Source organism: Eptatretus burgeri, chromosome 10 (genome assembly GCF_056783735.1).
Source record: "Eptatretus burgeri isolate ZD-2024b chromosome 10, Ebu_testis_v1, whole genome shotgun sequence".
Classification (NCBI taxonomy): domain Eukaryota; kingdom Metazoa; phylum Chordata; class Myxini; order Myxiniformes; family Myxinidae; genus Eptatretus; species Eptatretus burgeri.
This window is the reverse complement of record NC_140970.1, coordinates 49,447,029-49,459,318: the sequence shown is the minus strand read 5'-3', so window position 1 is coordinate 49,459,318 and position 12,290 is coordinate 49,447,029. Positions and strand designations below refer to the sequence as shown.

At 43.0% G+C, this 12,290-nt stretch overlaps 1 protein-coding gene across 4 annotated transcripts in view; it reads left to right on the top strand.

Moving 5' to 3' along the window:
• LOC147018519 (FERM domain-containing protein 4A-like) overlaps positions 1-12,290 on the top strand; it is a 370,473-nt gene that overhangs the window by 39,828 nt on the left and 318,355 nt on the right. Inside the window, exon 1 of one of the 4 annotated variants that reach the window (XM_085898235.1) lies at positions 122-1,013. The exons of 2 other annotated variants lie outside the window; for them this stretch is intronic. In XM_085898235.1, coding sequence (XP_085754361.1) covers positions 792-1,013 — 222 coding nt within the window. In that variant the 5' untranslated portion in view covers positions 122-791. Of the gene's footprint in view, positions 1-121; positions 1,014-12,290 lie in introns of those variants that run through there. One more of the 4 variants, XM_085898236.1, reaches the window with a different exon arrangement.

Below are 12,290 nucleotides of genomic sequence, written 5' to 3'. Positions count from 1 at the left end.
TGTTTCGACTCACAGGCTAAGTAGTGGCCCATCCCTATCCGGCACTTTGAAGATTTTGTCCGATGGGAATATCATTGACCGGAGGGTTCGGGTTTTAAAAGGCACTTTGCGGCCACAGCAGAGTCAGAGATGTCGACGTCTGCTTAAAGATCCACTCCTTGATTCCTTCTTCTTGTCTGCATCGCTGTCCATCCCAACAAAACCTGACTTCCATTCAGCTGATAATTCGTCCTCGTCCAGGACAAGTGTGGAAAACCAAGGTGGATTTCCGATTTATCCACTTGGACAGACTGCTGGGACTGTGGCAGCAGTGGAGTGCAATCTAGATGAATATCTAACTGAAAATATGAAGGATTGACAAGCCAAACAGCAAGGTTTGAAGAAGTTCTGAAACCTGAATAGATCTGGACATATGGGTTCATGCTTTTTCATGACTAATTTGACTCTGTGCCTCTTGTTTGCTTGAATCGTTGGAAGAAGCATCTCCAGTGTGGTGGAAGTTGATTTGTGCAAAGAAGTTTGCATGGGACTTGTTACAACTTGATTCAGCAGTTACCTAGCTTTGTTTCTTTTCTGGTTTGTTTCTCTTTGAAATATCTTCGTCTTCAAGATACATAACTTATAAAGTTCTTTTCTCTCCACCTTGAAACAAATGCAGAGCTGGAAGCAGATTCTGATTCCGCTGATTGAATTCATCTAAGTCTGTGTTCTCCATAAACACAAAAGGCATATTTTTAGATCAATCTAGGTGTGTGATTGGTTTGTGGAAATCAGCAGTTGTGGAAAAGGCAATGCCGAGCCAGAAAGATCAATGTGTGACTAATGGGGAAATGAAAGATCAGGGACAACCGGCAGCAATCGCTGGCGAACAAAGACCACCACCTCGGGGTCGAGCTGCCAGAGCATGGGGTCAGGCAATGTGCACCCTGGGAAAGGTCGCACCGGCCCGTCAGTGCAGAAGACTGGGTCGGACATTGTCATGGGCGAGCAGAGGGAGAAATTTTCTCTTCCAGGTGAGTTGTGCATTTAAAAAAATTAACTTTCACTTACTTTTCACCTCTTTCTTCTTTGGCATCTCTATCATTTATTTTTTTAAACATTTTGTTAGGCTGGAATGATGCATACCTTTAATACACCATCAAAAGAGGTTGTACATCTATAATATAAGGGAACCGTGTTTGTGTGTGTCACCATTTTCCTTTTCCTCAAAGATAGCCAAATTGCTCTTCGTCAAACTTTCAGAGGTTCATCAATGAGTGCTGGGAAGTGTTTTAGGCAAAAAAAAAATTTGTATTTTGGGGGATGCTTTTTTTAATCGCTCCATAGTGCTTCAGGCTTTGTAGCTTTGTGAAAGGTAATAATACATGATTCCCGACCCCATTCATTGGTGGTTGGAGGGAAGTGTTTTCGGCCCCCACAACAAAATAGACCAGGCAATGTCGGGTACCCCTGCTAGTCATACATTAGGAGAAGACCTCTGCATGAAGAATACCAGATACTCACTCAGTCACTTTAGAAATCCCCTTTAAATGTTTGCTATATTTTGATAACCTGAACTGCTTTTAATTTGGGGTCAAAACCAATAAGTTGATTTTATGTGCTGTTTAAAAGGTATGGGCCACCATGGAGACATCCTTTACAAAGTGCCTCTTAAAGTCCTGAACTCAAATAATAATTTTATGTTTTTACCACTTGCAGTGTATTGTTATGGTCGTGGTTTTTCAGCCAGACCCAGACCACCCGCCACCTTGGCAGAGGGCCTGATGTGTCCCCAATCCCGCCAGGGAACTTGTGGGTGAATCAGTGCCTAAAGGTCCAACAATCGCAGTTGAGCGCTGTTAGGATTGGCAGAGCATTTTGTGCGCGGTGTCAGCTAACCTCAGGTGCACTGGGCATTAACACAATTTCCCACCAAGCTGGTTATTTGCCCAATTATTCTACGAGACGCTATGTTTCCGGTTCCCTAACATCCACAGGAGTATAGTAGAGAAGTAATTATTTTATGAACAAGCAACACAATATACTGCAAAATTACTATACCCGGGTTTATGTGCATTGGTGTGTGCTACTGGTAGGAGGTTGGGGGGGGGGGTTCTAAAATCTGTCATACCATGTTCCCTTCCAAAGAACTTCAACACAGGAGGTTAACATAACTAGCTTAAGATCTTAGGGTCTTGAGTTTGAGCCCCTGTCATGTCGTGAGATACCACTCGGTGGGTTGACTCAGGCTGTCTTCCTTCCCAGGTTGGAAAATGAGTAACAGCCTACCAAAAACAGGGGGCACTGCATCAGCGGCACAGCTGTGCTCTCAGCAATGATGCAACCAACAGCCATCGGCTGCATATAAAATAATAATAATAAAATGTTAAATTACAGAGTTAAAGTATGGCCTCATGGTCTTGGTTTTACCTTGTTTCAAACGACTCCATCTTACTTCTGTGACTCAGCTTTATGCAAGAACTTCCAAGAGTGTAATGATGGATGACAATTCCCTTTTGCGGGAAGTTGGAGGGCTATGGATCCAATTGTAGACATTTGTGTGTAGTACAAAGCATCTGTAAGTTTGATGCGAGAGGGATATCGAGAACAAATTTCTCATTTCATTTTGCCCACTGGGTGACACAGTTAATCATAAAATATCTGTTCTTTTATATCTGATATATTTGTAAGTACTCTCTACCTACTTTGTGACCTATATTGTGTAGGATGCCACTCCGATCATATCTTCAATCCTATATGAAGGCATCAACATATTGTTATGGTTGTGGGGGTAGATGGAGGAATTTAATAGGAAAGTTAGGATTGAATATTGTTGTTTGGTCTGTGGACATATTGGAGACATGTCGATGTAATTAAGTAAGGAAACTGTGAGCTTAAGTGTTATATGTCACCACATGGGGGGTGGTGCGGTGTTAATTAGATAGTGATTAAGAATAAGTTCCCCAGTATGTGATTGCTCCCCCCCCGCCCCCCGCAACCTATTCCTTTGTTCTTACATTTACAAGCCAAACGTGCCGAGCAGGCAGAAGCCCCGTCTCCAAGGGTGACAGTGGGCGAATTCACACCCCTGAGGCTGATGATTGATGGGTGGGATGTCAGATGCTCGCCAAACGTGCCGATCAGGCAGAGGCCCCACCTTCCTGGGTTTCATGCGAGCAAGCCACGCCCCGGAGGAGAAAATGGGGGTTTGGTGTAAAGTCAGTCAGGGTTGAGTTCAGGGAAGGAAGGCACGAGTGTGGAGTGAGGGGCGCATGTGGTCGAGAGAGAACGTAGCTCGGAGATGGGCTGTAAGAAGAGGGCCTTATGGCTGGCTTTCTTTCGATGCATGAGGAAGACGGCACGATTCTTGTATTCATGCTGAGGTGATTTGGCTCGCATGGTGAAGCAAGACGCTGGCCTTTGGCTCTTGGTTGGATCATGAGGAACGGATCCCGAGCCTCGTGTACGTCAAATAGCGGGTCGGTGAGGACGATCGATGCACGAAGCAGCTGCATGGGGTCTCTGAGCCTTGGTGTTGAATACCACTCACAAATTGCCTGACACACGTTCCCGCTGCGAGAGAGTGACTTGGTGCCATTTTGCGCGCATCTACACGTGCAAATAGAAGTGCCTCAATTCCACAAAGACTATCTCTGGACAAAGTGCCAGAATAAAGGAGGGATTTTCTTTTATTTTGTTTCCCCCTTGTCTGTATTTAAGTGTGTGAGTCGAGGGGCCTCGACTTTAGACTTTATGATTAGATTACTTCACATATTATTTTATTCTGATTATTGGCCTTTGTAAGTACTAGTGCATGCCCGTAGATGCGTGGCCGTACGTGGAAACCCTCCCCCCCCCGCAAAAAAACTTAAACCGAGTGCCGGAAACAACAACCACACAAGCCGTTCCTTCGCTTTCACGTGTCCGTACGTGTGTGGCTGTACGTGCAAAATATATATATGTATGTGTATATATATATATATATATATATATATATATATATATATATATATATATATATATATATATATATATATATATATATATATATACTTTAAAACCGCTTGCCAGAAACAACCACACAGGCTGTTCCTTCACTCTCGCGTGGCCGTACCTGCGTGGCCGTACATACAAAAAAAAAAATTAAAAAACTTTCAAACCGCGTGCCAGAAAGAACAACCACACAGGCCGTTCCTTCGCTCTCGCGTGCCCATATGTGTGTGGCCGTACATGCAAAAAAAACAAACTTTCAAACAACCACACAGGCCATTCCTTCACGCTCATAAACGACGACTGGATTGGGGCATTGTGTTTATAAATGCGGATAAGAAATCGAGAAATTATTAGAATACAGTAAGTCATCACTATCCAAAAGTAGTGCTGGCCGTACGGAATGTTCACATCATTCCACAAATAATTATCGCTTGCATTGAAGTAACAACTGCTGTGATACTTACACACAGAGCTAATTAAAATCAAGTTTACCTCCCTGTCTTTGCTTGCCATGACATTCGCTGCCATTTACCATTGTCACTCCTACCCAACGGTAACTAAGGCACCGATCGATCCCCATCGTAACCTGCATGGCACGTGACGTCATCGTCGGCCGGCCGTGCACCGGCCTACGCAGCCACGCCCACGCAGCAACGTGTCCTGTGATTGGTAACTAAATGGCGCATCGGCCACGCCTACGCAGCACGTGTCCTGCCATTGGTTGGTAAATAAATGACCATAACTTGGGAAGCACTTGTCCGATTAATATCAAACCTTGAAAAGGCACATCCTCAGGTCCCCAGCAATATACCTGGCAAGTTTCAATTCGATCGGACCAGCGGTTGTCGAGAAACGGCGGTCAGAGACACAGACACACACACATAGTTTGCTAGTATTAAAGATAGATTTGTCTATTTTCATTAAATATGTTCATTTTAAGTGGCTGTATCTGTGTATTTGTCATGGGGTTCGAGTATAAACCCCCATTGTGCATCCATTTCTGTGCCGCCGTCACATTTCCATTGCCCCGTGCCCTTCCCGCTCGCGTGATAATCTCTGAGAATCAACATGTCCACCTCCTAATAAGGAACCGCTCGACTGTCTGGGTTGGCGGTGTTAAGGCCTAAGTCACATTTGCCACGGCGGACGTGGGGTCTCCAAAATCGCCGGCCACTAGCAATTATACGGCGGCCGCAGTATTTCCACCGTCACACAATGTAGCAGTCACATATGTTTTTATTTTTCGGGGAGCCGCACGAGGTATTTATAAACTGTGGAGACCGAAAACGTGGGGTTGCCGTACGGTCTTTGATTTGATGTCGCACGGTGAACTTAAGGCGTTCCTGCGGTGGCCATAGAATTTTCAAGGCAGACGCAAGGTAGCCTCGAGGTGCCTGCAAGGGGGCCGCAGGGGGGCCCTAAGGCGAACGTGCGGCCAGACGGACGGTTACGAGTGGGTTCTTTTTTTTTTTTTTTTTTTACCAGTTCTTTTGTTTCGGCTTGTCGAATTGCTACGGAGAACGTAGAAATGAAAAAAGTTATAACTCCGTGCTATAATTCCATGGCGACCCTACGGCCTGTAAAATATAGCCATACGGCATAGGGCCACCCTGAGGCTACCTCAGAAACTCTCTGGCCGCCGCATGTTTCTGTCAATTCAGAGGGCGTACGGCCGCCTTATCCTCGCCGTAAAGCAAATGTGACTTAGGCCTAACCACCCGTCACCACAACTTGTGTCGGGGGATCAACCTTGGCCTCCAGTGCCGTGACTATATAATGTGTTCAAAAATATAAGAGCTGGGACATAGCACAGAACAAAAAGAACACCATGGAAAAAGGAGGAAACGCACCAACAGTAGGGTAGTGGGACAATTGGAAGAAGAATGGGTGTGTGAGGGAGGAAGGTGTTAAAATGGGTCACCCTAACCAGCTGAGGCAGAACACTCACGATCAAAACAACCAAACAGGTACACTAGACATGGCAGTAAGAGCACCATCCAAACAATCAACACAAACAAAAGTAGATAATCTAACAGCAAGTAAGACAAATCTTTAACTTAGCTTTCAAAGCAAGTCACTCAGAGCAGAAAAGAAAAGCTTCCTCGACCAGAAACATGGGACCAAAATCCTGCACACACTTCCATTTCTTTTGTCTTCTCTGTACCTCTTTTTCCCCTCCTCTCACTCACCACAGTACCCTTTATACTCTCTCTCTCTCTCTCTCTCTCTCTCTCTCTCTCTCTCTCTCTCTCTCTCTCTCTCTCTCTCTCTCTCTCTCTCTCTCTCTCTCTCTCTCCTCTCTCCTCCTCTCTCCTCCTCTCTCCTCCTCTCTCCTCCTCTCTCCTCCTCTCTCCTCCTCTCTCCTCCTCTCTCCTCCTCTCTCCTCCTCTCTCCTCCTCTCTCCTCCTCTCTCCTCTCTCTCTCTCTCTCTCCTCTCCTCTCTCTCTCTCCTCTCTCTCTCTCTCCTCTCTCTCTCCTCTCCTCTCTCTCTCCTCTCTCTCTCTCTCTCTCCTCCTCTCTCCTCTCCTCTCTCTCTCTCTCTCTCTCTCTCTCTCTCTCTCTCTCTCCTCTCTCTCTCCTCTCCTCTCTCTCTCTCTCTCTCTCTCCTCTCTCTCTCTCTCTCTCTCTCTCTCTCTCTCTCTCTCTCTCTCTCTCTCTCTCTCTCTCTCTCTCTCTCTCTCTCTCTCTCTCTCTCTCTCTCTCTCTCTCTCTCTCTCTCTCTCTCTCTCTCTCTCTCTCGTTCTGATTTTTCAAATTTATTTTCCACTAATTTTAGAATTCAGCCTCGATTCAAGCCAAAGTCAAACAATTTCCTTCCTGAGAGTTTGCTTCTTTCTCATTCTTGTCCATCCTCCCTACCCTTCATTCCTCCCCACATCCATTATTTTCCCTCTATTTGGTTGTCCAAGTTCCCTTCTATTTTGTCCCTCAACCCTGCTGTTGGTGTGTCCCCCCCCCTCTCTTTCTGTTGCTCCTTTTGTTCCATTACATCCTGATCCGTTTTATATTCTCCCTCCTCCACGAGCCTCGACTTTGTATTGGGAAAAAAACATCAACGTAGAGTCCATTCATTACTTGATGGTGTGTTCTTTGTCTTTGTTCATGATTACATTTGTGTTTTAAGTCTGAATGCAATCATTTTGTCGAGGATTTTACTTACAAAAAACGTGCATATATAAGAAGACGTTTTTGTTTGTTTTTTTTTTAACAAGAAATTTGAAAACAAACACTCAAGATACCCTCGTTGGTTCTGATGCTGCGCTCGACCCATGTTGTGTTTTGTCGTCTATAATTGACAAATCCATGTTATGAAGTTGTTGGTGATGCAATACAGTCATAGTTTTGGCACCAAAGTCACTGGTGTTGGTTTTCTCTAAATTGTACTTCATATACGAGTATATGTGTGGAATGATGTTGTTACAGTCGAATGACTTGAAATGCATGTACCATCCAGAAAATTCTGATTTGAAAAGTTATTCCAAAAAGTTATTCCCTTTGAACCATAGTTGCTGTTTTACCGGCCGCGATTCAAACTTCCATATACCCGAGTGGCCAGTTTACCGGCCACTATTCAAATGTCCATATACCCGAGTGGCCAGTTTACCGGCCGCTATTCAAATGTCCATATACCCGAGTGGCCAGTTTACCGGCCGCTATTCAAATGTCCATATACCCGAGTGGCCAGTTTACCGGCCGCGATTCAAATGTCCATATACCTGAGTGGCCAGTTTATCGGCCGCTATTTAAATGTCCATATACCCGAGTGGCCAGTTTACCGGCCGCGATTCAAATGTCCATATACCCGAGTGGCTGTTTTACCGGCCGCTATTCAAACTTCCATATAACTGTGGCCATTTTACCAGCCACTATTCAAATATCCATATACCCGAGTGGCCAGTTTATCGGCCGCTATTCAAATGTCCATATACCTGAGTGGCCAGTTTACCAGCCACTATTCAAATGTCCATATACCTGAGTGGCCAGTTTACCAGCCACTATTCAAAATTCCATATTCCTGAGTGGCCATTTACCAGCCGTAATCAAATGTTCATATACCTGAGTGGCTGGTTTACCAGCCGTGAATCAAATGTCCATATACCTGAGTGGCCAGTTTACCAGCCACTATTCAAATGTCCATATACCCGAGTGGCTGTTTTACCGGCCGCGATTCAAATGTCCATATACCCGAGTGGCTGTTTTACTGGCCGCTATTCAAACTTCCATATAACTGAGTGGCCATTTTACCAGCCACTATTCAAATATCCATATACCCGAGTGGCCAGTTTATCGGCCGCTATTCAAATGTCCATATACCTGAGTGGCCAGTTTACCAGCCACTATTCAAATGTCCATATACCCGAGTGGCCAGTTTACCAGCCACTATTCAAAATTCCATATTCCTGAGTGGCCATTTACCAGCCGTGAATCAAATGTCCATATACCTGAGTGGCCAGTTTACCAGCCACTATTCAAATGTCCATATACCCGAGTGGCCAGTTTACCAGCCGCTAATCAAATGTCCATATACCCGAGTGGCTAGTTTACCAGCCACTATTCAAATTTCCATATTCCTGAGTGGTCGTTTTACCAGCCGCTATTCAAATGTCCATATACCCGAATGGCCAGTTTACCAGCGCTAATCAAATGTCCATATACCCGAGTGGCCAGTTTACCAGCCACTATTCAAACTTCCATATTCCTGAGTGGCCATTTACCAGCCACTAATCAAATGTCCATGTACCCGAGTGGCCAGTTTACCGGCCACTATTCAAACATCCATATACCTGAGTGGCCAGTTTACCGGCCACTATTCCAATGCCCATATACCTGAGTGGCCAGTTTACTGGCCACTATTCCAATGCCCATATACCCGAGTGGCCAGTTTACCGGCCACGATTCAAACTTCCATATACCTGAGTGGCCAGTTTACCGGCCACTATTCCAATGCCCATATACCTGAGTGGCCAGTTTTACTGGCCACTATTCCAATGCCCATATACCCGAGTGGCCAGTTTACCGGCCACTATTCCAATGCCCATATACCTGAGTGGCCAGTTTACCGGCCACTATTCCAATGCCCATATACCCGAGTGGCCAGTTTCCCGGCCACTATTCAAACTTCCATATACCTGAGTGGCCAGTTTACCAGCTGCTATTCAAATGCCCATATACCTGAGTGGCCAGTTTACCGGCCACTATTCCAATGCCCATATACCCGAGTGGCCAGTTTACCGGCCACTATTCAAACTTCCCTATACCTGAGTGGCCAGTTTACCGGCCGCTATTCAAATGCCCATATACCCGAGTGGCCAGTTTACTGGCCGCTATTCAAATGCCCATATACCCGAGTGGCCAGTTTACCGGCCTCAATTCAAACTTCCATAAACTTGAGTGGCTGGTTTCCCAGCTGCAATTCAAATTTCCATATGCCCGAGTGGCCAGTTTACCGGCCACTATTCCAATGTCCATACACCCATTGGCCAGTTTACCAGCCTCAATTCAAACTTCCATAAATTTGAGTGGCTGGTTTCCCAGCTGCAATTCAAATTTCCATATGCCCGAGTGGCCAGTTTACCGGCCACTATTCAAACCCCCATATACCCAAGCAGCCGGATTTTTCTCGAGCGGGCCCAGGATGGGGGAGCCCAAAGTCCGAGGAGCTCAGGGTTCAAAGAGTTGAATGTATTGTGACATTGAGTAAGGTTGTTTTTGACTAAAGTCAGACTGTACTGTTTCTCTCAATCTTTTGAATGGTGCACAAAGTTTACATAAATTTACAAAACACAGATACAGTAAATGTAGTTAAGTGCAAAGTTTCTCTTTTCCAAATGTTAAAACCAGATTCGCACATCGCATTCAACATGATATTTCTCTTGCTGTGATCCCTTGGCTATCTCTTACCAATTGGCAGGGCTAGATGATGGGTTAAAGTGAATGAAAATGCACTTGACCTCTGGATGCAATGGTATGACATTAAATTACCTTCCTGTTTACTGATACCCAGGCTTGTGAGACCTTTTGTAGCAGCAAAAATTCTCAATGTCTCTACTCCCTTTGCTCGTTGATGTATTTTCTCTTTGGCCTGCACAAGCCTTTCATTCACAGAATGATATAAACTTTAACTCCAATTTCAAAAGTCATTCACTGTAATTCACATGCATCAACACAGCAGAGTTTATCTTTATTCCTGAAATATATTGCATGGGCATTTGTAAAAGTGTAAAATATTTAACAATGGGTTTTATACACCTAAATTTTTCAAGAGTAGATTCAGGGCAAGTCCAAGAGAAGGTCTCCTCAGATGGCAGAATTTATTTCATATTCATGTCACTGCTCTAATTTCAATGAGATTTTCATGTCTGAATGTGAGATTTTATTAATCTTTGAAAGACATTGGCAAAGTCATCGGTAAAAGGTGTGAAATCACTAAACTAATTTACATATATGCAAATTAGGTGTTTCGTATTGGACAATTTTAAATAGTGACGTAGTAAATTAAGCCAAATTTTACAACAATTTATTTACATGGACATGAATACTCTTCCATGCCCTTTTAATACACAATAAAAAAAATGTTCACTTCGTTAATTATGCAAATTAGGCCTGTTCTTAATAAGCAATGTTGCATCCGTAACAATTTTATATGGATTTTTTAGGATTAAACTAAAAAGTTTGAAAATGTTTTTATGCCATTTTCAGAAGTTCTAATCCATCATGTATTGGTCATATATCCTGTTTCTAACTTAAAATATAAGTAGATAATTAGTTCACAAATAATTTTTTAATGTGATGTATGGGCCATTGCTTGCAACATCTGTGGGAAAGACTACTTCAACATTGCCAAGATCTGACCACTACTTTGGCCAGGACTCATTTTGGGCATTCATGTATTCTGATGAGACCTGTCCACACATGGCCCAATTTAAGGCAGACTAAACAATATGGGATCATTCCCTTTGCAAAGAGGGGTGTAACCTCCTTTTGAAGAAGATATGAGTTTTGTTTATCATTATTTCAGGCACATCTAAGTTTCTAGTTTTCTATGAAACGTACTGGAATATGTACAGTGTTTCCCTTTTCCACAAAATTAATACCTCCTCCTATTCCCTTGTGTAAGTGGAAGTAGTCCATATTATAACTACGTTGCCAGATTTGATGTTTTTATTCCAGTTGATCAATGTTTACATCTACGTATTATTACTTCTATTGAATGTACTAAAGCCCTGAGGTCCTGAGACAAATCAAAACCAAAATCTATATGAGCATTAAAAAAAAAAATTACCAACAAATTACTCGATGCAAATTCTTTTGTTTATCTTCATTGCTTGTACACACACTAAAACAGATCTGTCCTACGCGTCCTGTCCTGGTTTAATAATTTTATGTAGTATATTTTTGTGCATGTCCACAATAAAGTTGTGCATTTCATTTTCTTCAGAAGTACTTCTAAACCATGGTTAATATGATTCTAATTTAAAATAATTTTGCATTTTTAACACCTAATAATCAGATGATCACGATTTCATATCCAACCACATGAATTGCTGAGTTTCTAAATGTTAAATGTTGGATCTTTGTGTCAAAATGTGTTCAAGCCTGTTGATTGTGTTATGAAAGGCAATTTACACCAAAAATGTATATATCGCATGTAAAGCCGATGGAGAATTTTGTCCCATACGTAACGTGACCTTTGTTAACACTAATTAATCTCTCTTGATGACTACTGTGTATTTTTTTTTCTGTAAGAGAATTTGTGATTAGTTACGCAAGTGTTTCAACTTCCTCCACACTGAAAATTCTGGTGAATGATAAAATACTTTCAGAGAACATTGAACTTGAGCATATTTATTTGAAAAATTGTTTCTTGTGGTCCCATACGTAACACACCATGTTTTCTTTAATTACATAATCATCATCCCAAGGACTAATGACATGCAAATTATTGTGGGTATTCTCCTTGCAGATGTCCAACATGAGAATAAAAATCACTGAAATCAATGATTATCTTAATTGCTTTTCCGAGGGTTAAACTTTCTGAATGTCCCATACACAACATGCACAAATTCTTGGACTTTCCCTTAACTGCCAGAGTTGAGTCATCATCCAAACCCTTGCTCAGATGAAGGGCTCACAATCGAAACATCAGCCGCACCTATCTTCCCACGGTTGTTTGACATACTCTTATCAGCTTTCAGTTGATAAAAACCCATTGTTTAAACAGTCTGGCCATGTACATTAGACTTCACGAAGATGAATATTCGATTCTAAAATATTTATTTTGCCGATTTGGCGCTCTCATCTACGTACACAGCTCATGT